This window comes from Pempheris klunzingeri, chromosome 13 (genome assembly GCF_042242105.1).
Source record: "Pempheris klunzingeri isolate RE-2024b chromosome 13, fPemKlu1.hap1, whole genome shotgun sequence".
Classification (NCBI taxonomy): domain Eukaryota; kingdom Metazoa; phylum Chordata; class Actinopteri; order Acropomatiformes; family Pempheridae; genus Pempheris; species Pempheris klunzingeri.
The window spans coordinates 5249207-5273446 of record NC_092024.1 but is presented as its reverse complement, the minus strand read 5'-3'; the positions used below and the strand labels follow the sequence as shown (position 1 = coordinate 5273446).

Below are 24240 nucleotides of genomic sequence, written 5' to 3'. Positions count from 1 at the left end.
ACTGATATGATTATCATGGGTCCCACATCCCTCACCAAGACCGCTCAGGACTTCTGCCTCACCATCAACAACTCCACTGTCAGGACCACTGCTCCTGCACCTGCCTGTGGCCAGAGGTGGCACTGTTGTCTGTCTCTGTGTCTCTCTCTCTGAGTGTGATTGCAGGATTGAAGGCAGCTGTTGTAGTCACCTGCAACTAATCAGCCTGCCTGTTGCTTAAGTCTGGTTCAGGCATTCACCCATTGTCAGTATGTAACCTCTGCTGTTCCTCCTCAGACCCTGGCTAAGACCTCTGCTCTGCCTTGCCTTGCCTTGCCTTGCCTTGTCTTGCCTGTCCTGGATTCCAGCTTCGGAACCTTTTTGGAACTCTGATTGCTTAGATCAGCCCTAGTACCTAGCAGCTAAGTTTTCTGGTTATTTTGTTAGCTGTTCACTTTTTGTTCATGGTTTTCAGCCCTTGTAGCTCGGCAGCTAAGTTTTGTCATTTTGCTTTGTTAGCTGTTCCGTCTTTAGTTGGTCTTCTATCTTTTTGCGCTCTGCCATACTTCCTGAGTTAGTTCCCCTTTTGTTCGTGAGGAGTGGCAGCCTCGTCATTTTTGTATTTTCATATTCTCTTGTTGATAAATCCGTGTGTAACCTGAGTTCGGTTTTGGGTCCTGTGTTCACATTTTGGGTTCTCGGTCCAGTTCTGACATCCACTCTGTCCCCCTCCCCACACATCCACAACCTCTGAGTCATTTTTGACAGCAACCTCTCCTTTGTAAAGACATATCAACCAAAACTCAAGAGCACAGCTCACCTGTGCCCATCACTCTCCTTCTCTGCTGCTGAAACCCTTATCCACGCCTTGATCACATCCAGAATCGACTACTGCAACAGCATTCTTCGTGGCACATCATCCAAACTCCTCAATAAGCTCCAGGGCATCCAAAACTCTGTGCAAAACCTGTCTGTACGACCACACCACCCCTGTCCTCCAGATCCTCCACTGGCTTCCCATCCCAAAACTGATCCAATTTAAAATCCTTCTGCTCACTCACAAAGCTCTCCACAACCAGTCCCCCTCCTCCTCCCTCCCTCCCTCCCTCCCTCCCTCCCACACTCCTTCCCTCCGCTCCTCTGACGCCAACCTCCTGTCCCCACCACTCAGGACCAAGTACCACACCACAGAGCCTTTTCCACTGCTGCCCCCACCCTCTGGAACTCTCTCCCCAAACACATGAGAAACAGCACTGATCCCTCCGTGGTCCTCTACGTGTTTATTGCTGAAACACGTTTTACTTGCAGCAGAATTACACTTTTGGATTAAAGCGGACGTTGATTCGATCACTGCCCATGACATCTTCCATCCACAGTGGGAGGGGGGGATCTCCCTGGGAGGAGAGGACAGAGACAAGAGCTAAGCTAGCCCGGCTAGCACTTAAGGCTGCTTCTGGCTAACGTCCGGTCGTGGGAAGATCAGCTGCATGAAATGGGAAAAATCAGAGACCCACATATGCAGAGACCTGGCCTCATCTCAGCGCCCCCGATCAATCTACTGCCCCCGACAGGAGGACTACCAGGCCCTCGCAAAAACAAAGGAAAATGTACTTCTTAAAACAAAATGATAGTTGAACAACCATTTGATTTTTTATAATTTAACGAATATTTGAATATTAAAAAAAATCATGGCCCATCCCTAGTTTGTACTGAACTACAACTACATAGTCAGCAAATCAATCATCAAGTAACTGATTTTTTTGTACTTATTAAAGAAAAAGGTCTTATAGCAACCTTCTGACTTATAAAGATCGATGGTTCAGTACAGTACAGACGTGTTGTGCATGAACATTTCCAAAACCTTTCATCATGATCACTCCCATCACTGACCGATCTCTATGAAAACTGGCACGAGCAACATCGGCCGCTCAGCTCTACTTCGCTCTCTGAATGAAACGTCAGCCTCTTACCTCATCAGACGGGATTTGACAGGACAGCCCCATAGTAACATGTTAGACATACTGGATTTGATAAAGTCATTATCTGCTGAAGATAGCCAGCCTTTATTGCGAAAAAGTAAAGATGTGGCGACAAAGGCTCAACGATGTTAAACCGGGTGGCTGTGATCTTAATGCAGGGAGCCAACCTACAGACTCCAGCTCCTTGACAGGTTGCCATGAAAGCCGCTCTCACACCTTTCATTTGCTTTAAACATTCACCTGAGTCTCTTGTGTGCTAAGGGGAAAAGGGTTCCTGATGTGTTGTGCGGTTGGGAGGGCCTTCATATTGAAATCCTCAGCTCTTTAAATCAGTGACTGTCAATGGATGAGTGCAGGCCCTTTTAAATTTGTTTCAAGAGGCTGCCATTCTTTGGGTGTACGTCGTATGCACAGTGCAGAGTAAATCATTTTGGGATCCAGTGGAGCGGCTGGAGAGCCAATCAGTCTCACAAAATACAATTACAAAATGTAAATACTGGACACATGAATGGGCATTGTGTGTGTGTGTGTGTGTGTATGTGTGTGAGTGTGTGAGTGTGTGAGTGTGTGTGAGTGTGTGGGTGACAGAATTCAGTAGCTGTTGCATTTTCTGTAATTATCAGACAACACTGACATCAAGTGGTCACTTCCAAGAGTTTCACCATGAAGGAGCTGAACAGCCTCTTGTAGTCAGAGAAACGGCTCATCAGGAGCCACGGTGTGGGGGGGGTGGGGTTTATTTTCAGCATCATGCCATTTACAGGAAGGACAATTACCAAAAAACTGTTTGCAGTTGCTGATGCCACTTCCAGGCACAAGAGAAAGATGTTAAAGACAAAGACAAAGGTTGTTTTGTCTTCACATACTCTTCATACTTCTCATACCTCTAGAGTGGCTTCAGGGGATTCCGAGAACAAATGTGTATCATCACTTAGTTAGAACATGACGATGTACTTGTGATGTTGAAGCTGATATAATACTAAAGGATTTGCATTAATGTACTTAAACTATGATTGAAGAGCCAGAAAGACGTGGAGAAGAGAATGTGTTTTTTCCAACTTCTGTCAAGTCATCATGACTTGTTCTGAAGTTGCTCAGACAAGTTAAGCAGGTTTGTCAGCATGTCTTTTCTTAAGCGTTCCTGGTTCCTGAGTTTGAGGTTGAATCAGAGCCTGTTGAGGGCAGCAGGTGATGAATTTAGTCTCTAATAGTTCCAATTTTATCATCAAAGAAGCTCATGAAGTCGTTGCTACTGAGCTCTAAAGGAACACAAGGAAAAGTGTTGAATGACGATCAAAATGAATGACATAAGCCAGTGGAACCCAGCAGTAACACACCACTCAGACTCACATATATATATGTGCGATGTATCAGTAAACATTGGGTAAAGATGGCTTTTCTGGAACAATTTGAAAGAAGATTTAAGGAATTCTAATAAACCTTAAAATCACCAAATAGACTCATTGCTTTGCAGTTTCATTAGTGAAGGGGGTGTATCATTATTTATTCAAGGTGGACAGGACAGGAGTAAGAATTCCAGGTCTTCAGTCAGAAATCCATTCCGGCTCTGAGAGCAATGCATTTACCTGAAACCCACTTCTTAAATATAAACCACCCCTGATATTGACATCATTTTCTGAGAGTGGCTTAAAAACATTGAAAAGAATATTGAACCCTAATTCAACCCTGAAGGAAACTTCTCACATGAAACATTTTGTTGTAAATCACAATCAATCTACTCATCACTACTACTGCTACTGTTACAACTGTGAGCAGCAGCTCAAAAGTACCCATCTGATCTGAACAGCACAGTGGGGTGGGGTGATGGTGTGTCTTCCTCAGGTCGTCTCCCAGAGGCCAGTGTGAGGCTTCTGCACAGTATCTCAGCTGCTCCTAAGATTGCCCTCTTCTGGACAGAGACCTCAGATGTTGGACCTGGAATCTGCTGGAGCCACTCTCCCAGCCCCCAGTGCTCTGATCACCACTGGCACTAGCTCCTCCTTCAGCCCTTGGTGATTTCCACTGGTTTAATGTCCATTCCTTGTGTTTCTTGGCCCAAGCAGTTCTCTTCTTCTTCTTCTTTCATCACAGCGTCTGATGGTTTTCGTGACTGCACTTGAGGAAACATTCAAAGATCTTGACATCTTCTGTATTGACTGACCTTCAGGTCTCAAAGTAATGACGGACTGTTGTTTCTCTGGACTTAGTTCAGTGGTTCGCGCCATAATGTGGACTAGAACAGTAGAACTGTGTACCAACCAGACCTGTGCACAACACAACTGATGGTCTCACACACATTAAGAAGGCAAGAAACTCTCATGAAGCTGATGGAGAGAATACCAAGAGTGTGTAGAGCTGTCACTTTGAAGAATCTAAAATATCAAACATATTGTGATTTGTTTCACACTTTTTGTTTCCTACATTATTTCATATGTGTTCCTTCATAGTTGTAAATGGATGTGTCTTTTTCATGGTTTGCATCAGTATTGGGGGTGTTGTCCCCACCATACTTAACGTTGGCCGTCCCATCCCCTCCCCTCAGCCCCCAAATGGCACCATTGTATGTACACCAACACCACAGTCTCCCTAACTTTGCTCACTTGGTAAACAACGCTGCTCACAGGACAGAGGAACGTTGTCCTCATTTCCTCTAAACATGGAATTAGTTTTTCATTTAGTAAATCTTGCATCATGCTGTTGGCTAAAATCCTGCAGGCAGACAAACCTGCTACAACTGGACGTTCATGTCATGCTCACAAGTGTTAACCGTGCTACCAGGCATGTGAGAGATGGCATCAGTGTCCCAGGTATGCAGCCCCGACAAGTCAGAAGTCAGGTGACTGATGAAGAACTCCAGCTTTCTCGTCACCCAGGGCGCACCAGTTCCACCTGCTCCCTGAACACAAGCTGTTATCAGACGTGGATGCACATCAGGAGAAACGATACGCTGCAGGGTTTTTGTGCTCATACAGAGCGCTATGCTTTTCTCTCAAAGCTGAATGAGAAATAGCATCTGTGTGGTTGGATGCCTCTGTTTGTTAGGTGAGCTGATTTACACACATCAGACAACAAATGGCAGTATTTAACCTTGGAGGGTACATTCTAAAAAACAGGCTGCACTTCCTTGTGCTCAGAAATTCCCGTCTAGCAGAGAGAGAGGGAACGCCCAGGTGGAGGTGAAGGAGGTAAAGTGTCAGAAAGAAAAAAGATCACAGCCAGTCAGGACACACAGCTGCAGGATCCCTCTGTCGTTTCAACATGAGCTACAATCAGGGTAAGAGTCGGGGGCCTTCCTGTACAATTCTTCATTTTCACTATGGTAGAGACACTTTTATATTCCAATACATATTTTGCCTCCCAGTGACTTAGACAAAGTTGTCTTGCTAACATAATGTTTTAGTTTGCTAACATTAGTGGGCGGCTGTGGCTCAGAGGGAGAGTGGGTTGCCACTCAACTGGAAGGTTGGTGGTTCAATTCCCCGGCTCTGAGTCAGCATGTCGATGTGTCCTTGGGCAAGACACTGAACCCCAACCTGCTCCTGAGGAGGCTTTTGTGTATGAAAGAATAGTCTCCTCCAAATAAGATTCCTCCTGAATGAATGATGTGTGAATGGGCGAATGAGGATGTGATGGAAAAGCGCTTTGAGTAGTCGAAATGACTAGAAAGGTGTACACTATATATACAGATATACAAATACAGAGCAGATTTTTATTCCAATTTGGGGACTATATTCAAATCATGGTGACAAAGTGTCTCCAGCAATCAGGATGGTCTTTTAGCAGTGTTATATATCAACATTATCATCACCTTGATTTGTTATCGCTATCTATTGAAAAGAGATAAGTATGGAAATCCATTCCTGCCAGAACATGCAGATGGCTGTTTAGTCAAATATAACTTATGAGATCAGTTTTTTATGTGTAAATTACAATTATAATTGAAATTTGTTAAATCATGTTTTCCTGTCTGTTGTTTTAAATGTGTTGCACATTTAAAATGCTGGTGCAGAAGGGCCTTTAATGTTCCTTCTTTTAAATGTTGCCTGGCAGACCACACACTCACCACAACAGGGAATGTTTCAGTTTCATAAGTGGCAGTGAGCACATTTACTCAAGTGCTGCACTGATGTACAATGATGAGGTACTTGTACTTTTACTTGAATATTTCCATTCTATGCATTTCAATGGAGAGGATTCACAGATTTATATAACAAGGTCAGCAGGTAACTATGATTCCACTCAAGCACCGAGTGAGTGCACTGAACATATCAGTGAATGATGGATGTGCTTAAGAAGTTAAAGAGAGCTAAAACTGATATGATTGTGTTTCATCTGTCTTGGTCAGGTGTCCCTTGAAAAAAACTTTCTTAATCTCAGTGGGGCTGTCCTGGTTACTTACAGGTTAAATGAAAAAGTAGAATAATGTCACAGTTGACAAAATGGTTTGACATGTCAAGTTAAACAAAAAGCTAAACCAAAGCCTGTCGGTGCTGAGGAGTGTTTCCTCCCTTACATTTTCACAAATGTAGTCAACTGGGATGTGTTCACGCCACATCTCTGTTTGACAACTCAGCACTGTGTGATCAGAGGTGTATTTGTGTCCGACAGGGTTCAGGGGTGCCGCATATTCAAATGAAAGGAGGATTGTTCTGGTCGGGAAGACCGGAGTGGGGAAGAGCGCCGCAGGAAACACCATCCTGGGGAGAGAAGCGTTCGAGTCTGAACTGTCTCCGTCCTCCCAGACTTCTGAATGCCAGAAAGCTAGGGGGGACGTCGAAGGCCGAAAGGTCGCCATCATCGACACCCCGGGGCTCTTTGACACTAACTTCACCCAAGAAGAAGTGTTGAAGAAGATCAAGATGTGCATCTCTCTGTCCGCCCCTGGTCCTCATGTCTTCCTGGTGGTCCTTCAGCTGGGCAGGTTCACCAAGGAGGAGAAGGACACTGTGAAGATGATTCAGACCACGTTTGGTGAGGAAGCAGCCAGATACACAATAGTGCTGTTCACACATGGTGACCAGTTGGGGAAACAAACCATTGAGGGCTTTATTTCTGAGAGCCCCGACCTGAAAGATATCATTCGCACGTGCTACAATCGATACCACGTCTTCAACAACGAAATCAAGGACTTCAAACAAACCAGTCAGCTCATGGACAAAATTGACAAGATGACTATGGCTAATGGTGGAAGCCACTACACCAATGAAATGTTCAAGAGGGCAGAGGAAGCGATAGAGAAGGAGAAAGAGCGACTTCTGAAGGACTTCGAGGCAAAGAGGCAGAAAGAGCTGGATGAACTGAGAGCCAAATATGAAAAAGAGGACTACCGCAAGGTGGAGCAGCAGGTGCACAGGAGATATGAGTGTGAAGCCAGAGCTCAGGCTGAAAGGTCAAACCAGTTTGTCTCGGCTCCAGTCATAGCTTTATCAGCAGCCTGGGGCGCTGCTGTCGGGGGTGCACTGGGAATCGCAGGAGGTCCAATCGGTGTGGTAGTTGGAGTCGCAGCTGGAGCTGCTGCCGGAGCTGCAATTGGTGCTTTGTCAGTGAGGATCTCAGAGCGTTGCCATGTTCAATAAGAACAGCAGAACATTCAGTTTAATGATGATGTTTATGTTGGATTGTTTTCCAAGAAAAATATAGTCCTCTAGTTTCTGCTATAATCAGCTTATTTGCTGAATAAATCATTTGTATTAAAGATGACTCTCACAGCCACTTTGTCTTAATAACTGAAATCATTTGTGCCACAAATAGTGGGAGCTTAGCAACTTGTATTATGCTGCATCTGTAACAATGTGTGAACACCATTGTGTAATATAAGTAAATCATTAGTGCACTTACCATGGTGGGCTATGACTCCATTATTTGTGACTTCCATAAACGCCCTCTGGGTTCTACTAAAGGTTCATAAACAGTGTGTAGAGTTTGATTTTTTAAAAATGAATCAGTTGCTTAAACAGCTGCAACTGTTTGATTAAGGAAACGTTACTCAAACACAGGGGCTATTTTCAACAGCGGATGCACCCACATGTGATGCTCTGGTGAGTATGTCTGGCAGCAGGGTGGTGTGTGCAGGATTTGGTATTGATTTATTATTACAATATTCAGTATGTGGTGGGATGCGGCAGGACGCTGCAGGAAACGAAACACTCCACCACAGCACTTGCAGACAGTGAGAAACGAGGTCCTGTTTACTCCACTTGACCCAGTGATTTGCAGTGGTGGAATGTAACTGAGTTACCTGATTTACACAAGTACTACAGTAATGCAAATTAGAGGTACGTGAGTATTTCACTGTCATGTCACTTTACACTTTTCCTTGACTACCATTGTGGTAGTCTGGTTACTTCTTAGGTCAACAAACATTCCTAAACGATGGTGCATGTTAGCTGGACAAGACAAGCAATGTGAAGATGTCTGTTTGGGCTCTGGGTAATTGCGACGTGATTTCTCACTGTTTTCTGACTTTTTCCAGACCAAACAAGTAATTAACTAAACAAGGGAATAATAAGCTGATCGATCAATAATTAAAGTAATCAATCAAATGAAACTTTTAAAGGCAGGGTGTGCAACGTTGGAGAAACTAGCAAGAGTGGCTGATTTTGGAAGTATTCCAACGAAATTATCCCACCCCCTCATCCCCCCAGGCTTTCCTCCAAAGCCAACCCCTCAAAACACATGAACGTGAGCTTGACTAAGGTTATTGCTGGAGGACGAGCCCCCCCGACAGTGATGAGAAGACCAGCCACCGTGGCAGCCGCCGGGTTCCTTGTTCATTCTGTGCACACTGACTGATAAATAAACAACTCTGAGCTAATGGGTGTAGCTCCATGGATGTATGGTTAGCCCACCAAATGAGAGCCTGTGGCAGGACACACACTGAAGAACCACAGCTCTCTGTTCTTCGGCTCAGTGGCCGTGAGCTTCCTGCTGCTGACTGCTCTGTCGCTGATCCTTGATTTCAGTTTTGGCCACACTCTCTCTGGTGCAACAAGCTCTCTAGCTTAAGACTTGTGGAAGACTCCAGTTATGCACAATGAGACAGAACACACAGGCAGAGTGCACACGGGTAGGCAGGTACATAGGTAGACAGGCTGTCCAGTCATTTCAGACCAACTGAAATGATTATTACAGTCCTTACAGACACCACATTCCTTTCTTTTTTATGTCAAACTATTTCCTTTATTGATTGCTGTCGGGGTGTTTCAGCCAATATTTCAAGTGCCTCTGAAATAACTTACACACCCCCAACCAACCACCACACTAAAATGCTGCCAGTTCCTATTTCATTGTTGATATTCTAACATAATTTGAATACTTGAATATCTGTTAATACATTTTCTGTGTGTGTAACATGGAGGGATCTGTCTGATATTATACAATTATAAATAAAAAACCTTGAATCCTATTAAACTCCCTTAAACTACTTAGTTAGTTAGTTCGTTTCAGCTTCAGCTTCCTTCACAGTATGATGTACATGCGTTTTGTACTTTATGTATATTAAGATAAAGATGATGATGATGATAAGGATTTCTTGACAGTCAGCTGTCCAGGCCTGTAGAGCTCCCACAGTGCGGCCTGTCTGTCTGAAAGAACGTTGCTTTAATGTTGCTGCTCCTGTTGCTGTGTTGTACAGGGTTTCCGAAGCAGAAGAAGAGCGATGGACTCCGGATGGTTTTGGTGGGGAAGACTGGAGCGGGGAAGAGCGCCGCAGGAAACACCATCCTGGGGAGTGAAGAGTTCCCATCGCACCTGTCTTCTTCTTCCTGGACAATTACCTGCAAGAGAGCTGCGGGAGAGGTCAGAGGTCGAAAGGTCGCCGTCATCGACACCCCGGGGCTCTTTGACACTAACTTCACCCAAGAAGAAGTGTTGAAGAAGATCAAGATGTGCATCTCTCTGTCCGCCCCTGGTCCTCATGCCTTCCTGGTGGTCCTTCAGCTGGGCAGGTTCACCCAGGAGGAGAAGGACACTGTGAAGATGATTCAGACCATGTTTGGTGAGAAAGCAGCCAAATACACAATGGTGCTGTTCACACATGGAGACAAACTAAAGCAACAAACTATTGAAAGCTTTGTTTCAAAGAGTGAAGAGCTCAAAGAGCTCATTCAGGCGTGCTACGGGAGATATCACGTCTTCAACAACAAAGTGGAAGACCAGGAACAGATCCATCAGCTGCTGGAGAAAATCGACAGAATGACCCTAGAGAATGACAGAGGGTACTACACCACACGCATGTTCAGAAAGGCAAAGAAGGCGTCAAAAAAAGAGAAACAAAGACTCTCAAAGGAGCTGAGGGCAGTGGAGAAGCAGAGGAGGAAGACCCTGAAGGCGGAAGTTGAGAGGGAAATGAATGTGACAGGGGGGTCAGGGAATCACAGTAAATGTGTCCTGCAGTAGGAGATGGAGTGTGAGGAGTGAGGGTCCTTTCATCCACCAACTACAGGGAGGCTTTGGCCGAACTGAGTCTGTCCAGGACATCTCTGTGTGACTGCACACACACATTGATGCTGATTCATGTCTATAGGATGTGTTGAGCATTAGAAATGTTTTGTAGCATATGTCTGGGCATGCTCACGTCTCCCTGAATCTTTACACTGCAAGGCGAAAACAAATCGGTCACCAGAGCGTTCCAATCATGTGACCGAGTAGCACCACAGGCTTTACGGTAACTACCAGTTTTCATCATTTATTAATCTGATAGAATCAATGGAATGTCCAAAGCCCAAGCATATTCAGTTTATAATCATAAAGGACTAAGTTAAACTGAACTATCTCCCACTTGAAAAGTTGCAGCTGGTTAGTTTTGTCAGTCTTATATATTACATACATATATATATATATTATTATATAACAATTAGACCTCAGAATACAGCCGCTCACATGTTTACTACCTGACATCCACATCACACAATCAATGCAATACATGTTTGCACGTGCATTTTCATCCAGTATTTCCCAGGGGAGCAGCATCGCAACACAATGCTATTAAACTCACCACCAAACCTATAAGTGAATTCAATTAAATTTAAACAAAGTTTACGGTAAAAACAGGACAGAAAAAGTCAAATGATGCAATAAAACATTATCATTTTGCAGCGTAGGGGTTGTAGGTTTATAGTCAAATGACTATATAGGCCTTTATTTATGATGACGGTACAGCAGACTCAATAAAAAGCAAGTAACTCTACGCAATGACAAGTACTGACTGCTAAATGGTCTTCATTGTATTTGCACAAGATATTTTTTTATTTTTTCTATTGTATGCTCGTCTTATGCTATATTATTCTATTTTAGATTGTACATATTTTATATTTTTCATATATTTTTTCCTTTTTTACTATTGTTTTTGTGCCTTAAGTGTCTTGTGGGGTGTCTGTCTGTATTGCTGCCGTAACAAAGCAGTTTCCTGTGAAGGATTAATAAAGGAACTATTATATTATATTCTATAGCCCTGAGACACTATTGACGTGTCTATGGTGTCCTCTGTGCAGTGCATGCTGGGATATCCCGTCCCTCCATGGCTCTAATCAGGATCAGCAGGTAAGTAATTCTGACAATCCAGCCAGTCCAGTGAGTGATTTGGTCACTGAATCAAGTCAATTCATGATACTTAGTGTCTGCACATATGTGTATATTCACTGCACCTCTTCAAAGAGCACATTTAACAAAGCACATTGCAAATACATGTTCTGAGCTGTAGTCAGTGTCCCGTCCTGCTTTTACTGTCTGGCAGGAGGAATGTATGAGATGGGGAATCACTGCAGAGCCAACAGAAGCAGAGCTGGTTCAGTCTGAAGCCACAGCTGGTTTAGGTGGACAACAGTGCTTCCTGGTGCCTCTGTGCTTTACTGCACCTCATGGACACCTGGTCACACTTTTTCAGCTTGTGAGCTACTTTTAAAATGAGCAGGTCAAAATGATCTACCTACATTAAAAATGTTAAACATATATTTATTTCTATATATACTGAGTATACTTTATATATACAATATATGTTGGCGTACACTGCATAACAGAGACTAATGTAACCCTTGGTATTACACATCCAAACTGACAGAAGTAATGCACAGAGGTGACAAACAGTGATGGAACCATCAATACTGCACACAAGTGACAAAAGTAACTGGAACATTCAATATATTTATGGTCACTACCTTACTATGATGACTTGCACTGAATGGAGTCAAATATCCTTCCTTATCCTGTTCCCCATCCCAGAATATCCCTTCTTTAGTAGAGTACAGTACAGTCTTCCTGTACAATTCTTCATTTTCACTTTGGTAGAGACTCTTTTATATTCCAATACATATTTGCCTCCCAGTGACTTCAGAGTTGTCTTGCTAACATAATGTTTTAGTTTGCTAACATTAGTGGGCGTATGACTTTTGCCAATTTATTATGATAGCAGTTAATTAACAACTTAATCAGAAATATCAATGAATCAGTTTTTAAAAACAGCAGAGGTAGAGTTGTTCACTACTCAGAAGATCAACAGTCCAATCCTCTAAGTCAGCATGTCAAAGTGTTCTTGTACAACACACTGAACCCCGACCTGCTCCTGAAGCAGCTTCTGTGTGTGAATGTGTGTTTAAAATGCACACTTTTTTCACTTTTTTGAAATAAACCTACAAATCTTAAACTGGCCAAACACTGAGAACAATTAAATGTAATGAAAATGCATGAAAACAATATATCAACATTATCACCTCCTTGATTTGTTATCGTTATCTATTGAACAGAGATAATTATGGAAATCCATTCCTGCCAGAACATGCAGATGGATGTTTAGTCAAATATAACTTATGATCAGATCTTTATGTGTAAATTACAACTAAGACCCTGCCTTATAATTGAAATGTGTTCAGTCATATGTTTTCCTGTCTGTCTTAATATCTCATCTCATCTCATTTTCTATACCACTTATCCGTAAAGGTCGCGGGGGAGCTGGAGCCTATCCCCGCTGACATTGGGCGAGAGGCAGGGTCACCCTGGACTGAACTGGTCGCCAGCCAATCGCAGGGCCAACATATAGAGACAGACAACCTTTTACACTCACACTCACACCTACGGGCAATTTAGACTTACCAATTAACCTAATGTGCATGTCTTTGGATTGTGGGAGGAAGCCAGAGTACCCGGAGAGAACCCACGTTAGCTTGGGGAGAACATGCAAACTCCACACAGAAACACCTATTCAAATAGTAAATCATAATATAAATGTAAAACTCAGCTGAGTTTGATTTAAGATTCTTTGTCACAAATATGATTCATTGATGATCTGCTGATCACCATTAGTAATTCCATCCATCATTTGTGTTCCTACATAAGAAATGCATATAGAAGGGCCACATACAGAAAAATATACAAAGGGCTGGGCCACTCACTAGAAGTGAGCTATATTGCTAACTTTAATACAGTAGAGGTGATGTACATCGCCTCACCTCTAGTGTATTAAAGTTAGAAAAATCAATCAAATGTAGGTAAATTATGCTTGATAATTTAATATGATTAAAGAAAAAAAACAGCCTACACCACATCTTTCGATTAATGGGCTTTCGTTTATTTTGTCTCAAAAAGGGTTGGCAAATTGGGTATGTGTTATGATCTTGAGTTCAGTTATTGTTGTCTCGTCTCATGTCGTCTTGTCACTTCCGGTTTTATTTTGAAATACCCTGTCTTCCTCTCATTTCAGATACCTTTACATTTACTTCCTGTCCTCCTGTGTCTTGTCCTCTGTGATTGTGTGGCCCCGCCCTGATTGTTTCCACCTGCTCCCCATTACCTCGTGTATTTAAAGTCCGCGTCTCCTCTTGTCCTGTGCTTCTTTGTCATGTACCTTTGTCTTGACAACCAGCTCTCTTGTTCCCTTGGTCCTCGTCTGGAATCCTTGTCTGTGAGTTTTGTCTTTGTGTTGAAACTTTTTCTGAAGCTTTGTCTTGCTCTTTTCGTTGTTACTTTGTACATAGATTAGTCTGATATTTTTCCTTTGTTTACTTTATTTCTCATTCTTGTACAGATTGCCTTTGGCCTGAGTATTTTTGATTGTTGTATTTTGTTTTATGATTTTTCGCTCCTGCTTTTACGGAGTTGTCTTTTGTTACCTTAGTCTTAGCTTATTGCCACCATGCTTGTTTATTTTGTCTTTTGGTTAATAAAGCTTATTTTGATACTTTGAGTCGTGCGTGTGGGTTTTAGTTCTGTTCGCCTCCGGGCATAACAGTGGTTATATTTCAGGCTTTTTATGCAAATTAGTTAAAGTTGATGACAAACGTTAGTTGATGTGTTAACAAGCCCAATAACTGACTGAATTTATTAAGTAATTGGGCTTATTAACACATGCATATTGTGTAACTTACCTATAATGGGAACAGTGTTGCACTCAGTGGGAGCAGTGATGCTGCGCTTTGGACTGAAGGATGGCTGGCAGGTCAGGAGTAAATTTGGTGGTTGAGATGCGAAGGACATCACAGAGATGGCTTTCTGTCATTTTGGTTCTCAATTTGCTTTTGTTCAGATTTAACAGAGGAAAAAGTTTTCTCACATATGTATGTTGAACCGAACAGACTCACCATTCTTTTTGCGTGGCGTCTCATCAGAGGAAACTTGGCCTTTTCCAAGCTCCGGTAGAAGTCAGGTACAGAGAGAAGCTGATGTTGACCCTTCTGAGAATCCTCACACTGCATTTCGATAAGTTCTAATTGCAGACTCTCTTCCACTTCTTCTGCATCCAACAGGAAGGGAGTGGAGAACAGCTTGGTTTTTTTTGGGGGTTTTTTTCTCTCAATGATAGAAAAATCTTGGAAGAACTGGCTGAATTCTGTCATGAGAGATGTGATCACAGACACATATTTCCCCTCTTTAGCAGAAAGGTTAGCCTTTGGAAAAGCACATTTGATTTCGGACAGCGTGGGGAAGTGCGCAACATTGAAGTTGCATCTCAAGGAGACGGAGTTACATTACCTAAACAGACAAATCTAAAAGAGGTTACACTCAAAAGTTGTGAAGGAAGGAGAGATTAAATTTAACTCTAAAGTTAGAGTTAAACTAAGAATCTGAATCAAAATTTAGAAATGCAACAGAATCAGGATCAAAGTCAGAAGCAGAGTAGATTTAAGATGAAAATCAGTATCAAAATTAAACAAAAGGAGAATCAAATCAAATTCGGATTAAAGTCAAATTGAGATTGGAATCAAAACAATCAGAATCAACTTCAAGTGGTTTCTTGATTAAATGATGTTGTGCTCCCTTCCAGTTAATCAATTTGATGTTACAAAGAAAAATGTTTTATCTAATGTTATTTAGAACTATCCATCTCCGTAACTATGTAATTTTATCTATTTCTTTCTGTGTATCTAACTATCTATTGATTTATTGACAGATTCTCCACAAAATATGCAATCTGACTAGAACTGCTGTTCTAGTCCACATTATGGCAAGAATCACCGAAGTAAGTCCAGAGAAACAACAGTCTGTCATTACTTTAAGACCTGAAGGTCAGTCAATCTGACAAGCACTACTAACTCTCAGAGCAACGAACCAACCTACTCTGCAAAGAAGTATTCTAATGAACGCAAAGTGATTCATATGACAAACCAAACCAATCAGGTGATTTGTATGACGTCCAAGTCACTCAACTGCTTCGGATGTCACTAAAGTGCTTCAAACATCACTAGTCACGTGACCAAACCACGTCTCGGCACAGTGGTTCGATACAACTATTTCATGAGCTATCATGCATGTGTCGGAGCCTTGGGTGTCAGAGGCCCATCACTAGCTGATTCTGGGGCAGGTTCTGGTGGCTGTGAAGCTGGGTCCAGGGGTGATTGCAGACCTATCTGTGGAACTTGGGACACTGGGGAATGGGATTCAGGGAGGATATCCATTGTTCCACAGACAAAGAAACATGTAGTCTTCACCATGTAGTGAGGCCCAACACATGTTTGGTCTGGAAAAAGTCAGAAAACTGTGAGAAATCACACCGTAATTACCCAGAGCCCAAACAAACATCTTCACATTGCTTGTCTTGTCCAGCTAACATGCACCATCGTTTAGGAATGTTTGTTGACCTGAGAAGTAACCAGACTACCACAATGGTAGTCAAGGAAAAGTGTGAAGTGACATGAAATGGAAATACTGATGTACCTCTAATTTGCATTACTGTAGTACTTGTGTAAATGTATTCCGTTACATTCCACCGCAGCAAATCACTGGGTCAGGTGGAGTAAACAGGAATTTGCAGCCACTTGGACCTCGTTTCTCACCTTCTGCAAGTGCTGTGGTGGAGTGTTTCGTTCCAGTCTTCAAACCTTCGTTGTGTCCATGAAGGTCAGAGCTGCACTTCAGAGTTCAGCACCGTAGACCTGCAGCGTCCTGCCGCATCCCACCACATGCTGAATATTGTAATAATAAATCAATACCAAATCCTGCACACACCACCCTGCTGCCAGACATACTCACCAGAGCATCACATGTGGGTGCATCCGCTGTTGAAAATAGTCCCTGTGTTTGAGTAACGTTTCCTTAATCAAACAGTTGCAGCTGCTTAAGAAACGGATTAATTTTTTTAAAACTCACACTATACACACTGTTTATGAACCTTTAGTAGGACCCAGAGGGCGTTTATGGAAGTCACAAATAATGGAGTCATAGCCCACCATGGTAAGTGCACTAATGATTTACTTATATTACACAATGGTGTTCACACATTGTTACAGATGCAGCATAATACAAGTTGCTAAGCTCCCACTATTTGTGGCACAAATGATTTCAGTTATTAAGACAAAGTGGCTGTGAGAGTCATCTTTAATACAAATGATTTATTCGGCAAATAAGCTGATTATAGCAGAAACTAGAGGACTATATTTTTCTTGGAAAACAATCCAACATAAACATCATCATTAAACTGAATGTTCTGCTGTTCTTATTGAACATGGCAACACTCTGAGATCCTCACTGACAAAGCACCAATTGCACCTCCGACAGCAGCTCCAACTGCGACTCCAACTACCACACCGATTGGACCTCCTGCGGTTCCCAGTGCACCCTAACCCAGACTACCAAGACAACCCAGTTTGACCTTTCAGCCTAAGCTCTGGCTTCACACTCATATCTCCTGTGCACCTGCTGCTCCTCCCTGCGGTAGGCCTCTTCTTCATATTTGGCTCTCAGTTCATCCAGCTCTTTCTGCCTCTTTGCAGCTTCCTCTGCCCTCATGAACATTTCATGAGTGGCTTCCACCGTTAGCCATAATCATCTTGTCAATTTTCTCCATGAGCTGACTGGTTTGTTTGAAGTCCTTGATTTTGTTGTTAAAGACGTGGTATCGATTTGTAGCACGTGTGAATGAAATCTTTCAGGTCGGGGCTCTCAGAAATAAAGCCCTCAATGGTTTGCTTCTCCAACTGGTCACCATGTGTGAACAGCACCATTGTGTATCTGGCTGCTTCCTCACCAAACACGGTCTGAATCATCTTCACAGTGTCCTTCTCCTCCTGGGTGAACCTGCCCAGCTGAAGGACCACCAGGAAGGCATGAGGACCAGGGGCGGACAGAGAGATGCACATCTTGATCTTCTTCAACACTTCTTCTTGGGTGAAGTTAGTGTCAAAGAGCCCCGGGGTGTCGATGACGGCGACCTTTTGGCCTTCAACGTTCCCCTTAGCTTTCTGGCATTCAGAAGTCAGGGAGGACGGAGACAGTTCAGACTCGAACGCTTCTCTCCCCAGGATGGTGTTTCCTGCGGCGCTCTTCCCCACTCCGGTCTTCCCGACCAGATCAATCCTCCTTTCATTTGAATATGCGGCACCCCTGAACCCTGTCGGACACAAATACACCTCTGATCACACAGTGCTGAGTTGTCAAAGAGAGATGTGGCGTGAACACATCCCAGTTGACTACATTTGTGAAGATGTAAGGGAGGAAACACTCTTCAACACCGACAGGCTTTTGTTTAGCTCAGTAACAGTTCATTTCTGATGTTATCTGACATGTCAAATCATTTTGTCAACTGTCAACATTATTCTACTTTTTCATTTAACCTAAAGTAACCAGGAGAGCTGCACTGAGATTAAGAAGGTCATTCCAGTTTTAGCTCTCTTTAACTTCTTAAGCACATCATTCACTGATATGTTCAGTGCACTCACTCAGTGCTTGAGTGGAATCATAGTTACCTGCTGACCTTGTTATATAAATCTGTGAATCCTCTCCATTGAAATGCATAAAATGGAAATATTCTAGTTAAGTACAAGTACCTCATCATTGTACATCAGTGCAGCACTTGAGTAAATGTGCTCACTGCCATTTATGAAACTGAGACATTCCCTGTTGTGGTGAGTGTGTGGTCTGCCAGGCAACATTTAAAGGAAGGAACATTAAAGGCCCTTCTGCACCAGCACTTTAAATGTGCAACACATTTGCATGGAGTTCAACTTAGGTGAATATGTGCCATTGACCAACTCAATGGCACATAAATCTAAAACACATGCAAGTTATCATGGCCCTGAGTAGCATTGTTCTACATTGCTTCCATAATTATCTCTGTTCAATAGATAACGATAACAAATCAAAGAGGTGATAATGTTGATATATTGTTTTCATGCATTTTCATTACATTTAATTGTTCTCAGTGTTTGGCCAGTTTAAGATTTGTAGGTTTATTTCAAAAAAGTGAAAAAAGTGTGCATTTTAAACACACATTCACACACTGAAGCTGCTTCAGGAGCAGGTTGGGGTTCAGTGTCTTGCCCAAGGACACTTCGACATGCTGACTCATAGCCGGGGAACTGAACCACCAACCTTCCAGTTGAGTGGCGACCCACTCTCCCTCTGAGCCACAGCCGCCCACTAATGTTAGCAAACTAAAACATTGTGTTAGCAAGACAACTTTGAAGTCACTGGGAGGCAAAATATGTACTGGAATATAAAGAATCTCTACCATAGTGAAAATGAAGATTGTAGCTCATGTTGAAAAGACAGAAGGATCCTGCAGCTGTGTGTCCTGACTGGCTGTGATCTTCTGACACTTATCATTAGATTAATGTCCTTCACCTCCACCTGGGCGTTCCCTCTCTCTCTGCTAGACAGGAATTGCTGAGCACAAGGAAGTGCAGCCTGCTTTTAGAATGTACACTACCGTTCAAAAGTTTGGGGTCACTTAGAAATGTCCTTATTTTTGAAAGAAAAGCACTTTTTTTTCAATGAAGATAACATTAAACTAATCAGAAATACACTCTATACATTGTTAATGTGATAAATGACTATTCTAGCTGCAAATGTCTGGTTTTTAATGCAATATCTACATAGGTGTATAGAGGACCATTTCCAGCGACCATCACTCCAGTGTTCTAATGGTACATTGTGTTTGCTAATTGCGTTAGAAGGCTAATGGATGATTAGAAAACCCTTCTGCAATTATGTTAGCACAGCTGAAAACAGTTTAGCTGGTTAGAGAAGTTATAAAACTGACCTTCCTTTGAGCTAGTTGAGTATCTGGAGCATCACATTTGTGACAGTCTATTTTTGTTCTTAGAAATGAAGGCTATTCCATGCGAGAAATTGCCAAGAAACTGAAGATTTCCTACAACGGTGTGTACTACTCCCTTCAGAGAACAGCACAAACAGGCTCTAACCACAGTAGAAAGAGAAGTGGGAGGCCCTGCTGCACAACTGAGCAAGAAGACAAGTACATTAGAGTCTCTAGTTTGAGAAATAAACTCACAGGTCCTCAACTGGCAGCTTCATTAAATAGTACCCGCAAAACGCCAGTGTCAACGTCTACAGTGAAGAGGCGACTCCGGGATGCTGGCCTTCAGGGCAGAGTGGCAAAGAAAAAGCCATATCTGAGACTGGCCAATAAAAGGAAAAGATTAATATGGGCAAAAGAACACAGACATTGGACAGAGGAAGATTGGAAAAAAGCGTTATGGACAGACGAATCGAAGTTTGAGGTGTTTGGATCACACAGAAGAACATTTGTGAGACGCAGAACAACTGAAAAGATGCTGGAAGAGTGTCTGATGCCATCTGTCAAGCATGGTGGAGGTAATGTGATGTATGTGTACAAGGTAAAAGTCATTTTGAATAAGGAAGGCTTTCACTCCATTTTGCAATGCCATGCCATACCCTGTGGACAGTGCTTGATTGGAGCCAATTTCATCCTACAACAGGACAATGACCCAAAGCACACCTCCAAATTATGCAAGAACTATTTAGGGAAGAAGCAGGCAGCTGGTATTCTATCTGTAATGGAGTGGCCAGCGCAGTCACCAGATCGAAACCCCATTGAGCTGTTGTGGGAGCAGCTTGACCGTATGGTACGCAAGAAGTGCCCATCAAGCCAATCCAACTTGTGGGAGGGGCTTCTGGAAGCGTGGGGTGAAATTTCTCCAGATTACCTCAACAAATTAACAGCTAGAATGCCAAAGGTCTGCAATGCTGTAATTGCTGCAAATGGAGCATTCTTTGATGAAAGCAAAGTTTGAAGGAGAAAATTATTATTTCAAATAATAATCATTATTTCTAACCTTGTCAATGTCTTGACTATATTTTCTATTCATTTTGCAACTCATTTGATAAATAAAAGTGTGACTTTTCATGGAAAACACAAAATTGTCTGGGTGACCCCAAACTTTTGAACGGTATTGTACACTCTGAGGTCAGGGGAAGAGAAAAGCTGAGCGCTCTGTATGAGCACAAAAACCCTGCAGCATATCTTTTCTCCATCAAAACCAGTGAGGCCCTGCTTCCACCCAGTCCCACGTCTGATAACAGCTTGTGTTCAGGGAGCAGGTTGAACTGGTGCGCCCTGGATGAAGAGAAAGCTGGAGTCCTTCATCAGTCACCTGACTTCTGACTTGTCGGGGCTGCATACCTGGGACACTGATATTATCACTCACATGCCTGGTAGCACGGTTAACACGTGAGCATGACATGAACGTGAGAGATGAACATGAAAGATTTCAAGCAGCTATTGTCATACTAAATGAAAAACTATTTGTTGTATTTGCACCATTGTATGTACACCAACACCACAGTCTCTCTAACTTTGCTCACTTGTTAACAACGCTGCTCACAGGACATCTGAGTGTTGTCCTCATTTCCTCTAAACAAGGGTTTAACAAATAGTTTTTCATTTAGTATGACAATAGCTGCTTGAAATCTTTCATGTTCATCTCTCACATTCATGTCATGCTCACGTGTTAACCGTGCTACCAGGCATGTGAGTGATAATATCAGTGTCCCAGGTATGCAGCCCCGATAAGTCAGAAGTCAGGTGACTGATGAAGGACTCCAGCTTTCTCTTCATCCAGGGCGCACCAGTTCAACCTGCTCCCTGAACACAAGCTGTTATCAGACGTGGGACTGGGTGGAAGCAGGGCCTCACTGGTTTTGATGGAGAAAAGATACGCTGCAGGGTTTTTGTGCTCATACAGAGCGCTCAACTTTTCTCTCAAAGCTGAGCATCTGTGTGGTTGGATGCTTCTGTTTGTTAGGTGAGCTTATTTACACACATCAGACAACAAATGGCAGTATTTAAGTGTGACCTCAGAGTGTACAATACCGTTCAAAAGTTTGGGGTCACCCAGACAATTTTGTGTTTTCCATGAAAAGTCACACTTTTATTTATCAAATGAGTTGCAAAATGAATAGAAAATATAGTCAAGACATTGACAAGGTTAGAAATAATGATTATTATTTGAAATAATAATTTTCTCCTTCAAACTTTGCTTTCATCAAAGAATGCTCCTGATTTACACACATCAGACAACAAATGGCAGTATTTAAGTGTGACCTCAGAGTGTACATTCTAAAAATAGGCTGCACTTCCTTGTGCTCAGAAATTCCCGTCTAGCAGAGAGAGAGGGAACGCCCAGGTGGAGGTGAAGGACATTAATGTAATGACAAGTGTCAGAAAGAAAAAAGATCACAGCCAGTCAGGACACACAGCTGCAGGATCCTTCTGTCTTTTCAACATGAGCTACAATCAGGGTAAGAGTCGGGGGCCTTCCTGTACAATTCTTCATTTTCACTATGGTAGAGATTCTTTATATTTCAATACATATTTTGCCTCCCAGTGACTTCAAAGTTGTCTTGCTAACATAATGTTTTAGTTTGCTAACATTAGTGGGCGGCTGTGGCTCAGAGGGAGAGTGGGTTGCCACTCAACTGGAAGGTTGGTGGTTCAGTTCCCCGTGCTATGAGTCAGCATGTCGAAGTGTCCTTGGGCAAGACACTGAACCCCAACCTGCTCCTGAAGCAGCTTCAGTGTGTGAATGTGTGTTTAAAATGCACACTTTTTTCACTTTTTTGAAATAAACCTACAAATCTTAAACTGGCCAAACACTGAGAACAATTAAATGAAAACACATTTAAAGTGCTGGTGCAGAAGGGCCTTTAATGTTCCTTCTTTTAAATGTTGCCTGGCAGACCACACACTCACCACAACAGGGAATGTCTCAGTTTCATAAGTGGCAGTGAGCACATTTACTCAAGTGCTGCACTGATGTACAATGATGAGGTACTTGTACTTTACTAGAATATTTCCATTTTATGCATTTCAAAATATTTCAAAATCTCATTTCATTATGGAGAGGATTCACAGATTTATATAACAAGGTCAGCAGGTAACTATGATTCCACTCAAGCACTGAGTGAGTGCACTGAACGTATCAGTGAATGTTGGATGTGCCTAAGAAGTTAAAGAGAGCTAAAACTGAAATGATTGTGTTTCATCTGTCTTGGTCAGGTGTCCCTTGAAAGACTTTCTCCTGGTTACTTTAGGTTAAATGAAAAAGTAGAATAATGTCACAGTTGACAAAATGATTTGACATGTCAGATAACATCAGAAATGAACTGTTACTGAGCTAAACCAAAGCCTGTCGGTGCTGAGGAGTGTTTCCTCCCTTACATTTTCACAAATGTAGTCAACTGGGATGTGTTCACGCCACATCTCTGTTTGACAGCTCAGCACTGTGTGATCAGAGGTGTATTTGTGTCCGACAGGGTTCAGGGGTGCCGCATATTCAAATGAAAGGAGGATTGTTCTGGTCGGGAAGACCGGAGTGGGGAAGAGCGCCGCAGGAAACACCATCCTGGGGAGTGAAGCGTTCAAGTCTAAGCGGTCTCCATCCTCCCTGACTTCTGAATGCCAGAAAACTAGGGGGGACGTTGAAGGCCGAAAGGTCGCTGTCATCGACACCCCGGGGCTCTTTGACACTAACTTCACCCAAGAAGAAGTGTTGAAGAAGATCAAGATGTGCATCTCTCTGTCCGCCCCTGGTCCTCATGTCTTCCTGGTGGTCCTTCAACTGGACAGGTTCACCCAGGAGGAGAAGGACACTGTGAAGAAGATTCAGACCGTGTTTGGTGAGGAAGCAGCCAGATACACAATGGTGCTGTTCACACATGGTGACCAGTTGGAGGAGCAAACCATTGAGGGCTTTATTTCTGAGAGCCCCGACCTCAAAGATATCATTCGCGCGTGCTACAATCGATACCACGTCTTTAACAACAAAATCAAGGACTTCAAACAAATCAGTCTGCTTATGGACAAAATTGACAAGATGATTATGGCTAATGGTGGAAGCCACTACACCAATGAAATGTTCAAGAGGGCAGAGGAAGCCATAGAGAAGGAGAAAGAGCGACTTCTGAAGGAAACCGAGGCAAAGAGGCAGAAAGAGCTGGATGAACTGAGAGCCAAATATGAAGAAGAGGCCTACCGCAGGGAGGAGCAGCAGGTGATCAGGAGATATGAGTGTGAAGCCAGAACTCGGGCTGAAAGGTTTAACAAGTTTATCTCTGCTGGAGTGATAGCTGTATCAGTAACCAGGGGCGCTGCTGTCGGGGGTGCACTCAGAGCTGTTGCCGGAGCTGCTGTATTGATTACATTGTCAGTGAGCATCCCAGAGAGTTGCCATGTTCAATAAGGAGAGGATTCAGTTTAATGATGATGTTTATGTTGGATTGTTTTCCAAGAAAAATATAGTCCTCTAGTTTCTGCTATAATCAGCTTATTTGCTGAATAAATCATTTGTATTAAAGATGACTCTCACAGCCACTTTGTCTTAATAACTGAAATAATTTGTGCCACAAATAGTGGGAGCTTAGCAACTTGTATTATGCTGCATCTGTAACAATGTCTGAACACCATTATGTAATATAAGTAAATCATTAGTGCACTTACCATGGTGGGCTATGACTCCATTATTTGTGACTTCCATAAACGCCCTCTGGGTTCTCCTAAAGGTTCATAAACAGTGTGTATTGTTTGATTTTTAAAAAA

At 42.7% G+C, this 24240-nt stretch overlaps 1 protein-coding gene and 1 pseudogene across 1 annotated transcript; one reads left to right on the top strand and one right to left on the bottom strand.

Annotated features, from left to right (window-relative positions):
- Positions 1–5186: 5186 nt before the first annotated feature.
- On the top strand, positions 5187–24129 carry LOC139211688 (GTPase IMAP family member 8-like). The gene is made up of 5 exons (XM_070842015.1): positions 5187–5232; positions 6567–7186; positions 9606–10174; positions 19936–19965; positions 22966–24129. The coding sequence occupies exons 1-5, from the start codon at positions 5217–5219 to the stop codon at positions 23882–23884; spliced, it is 2154 nt and encodes a 717-aa protein (XP_070698116.1). The 5' UTR covers positions 5187–5216; the 3' UTR covers positions 23885–24129.
- On the bottom strand, positions 16635–18729 carry LOC139211879 (GTPase IMAP family member 9-like; annotated as a pseudogene).
- Positions 24130–24240: the final 111 nt, after the last annotated feature.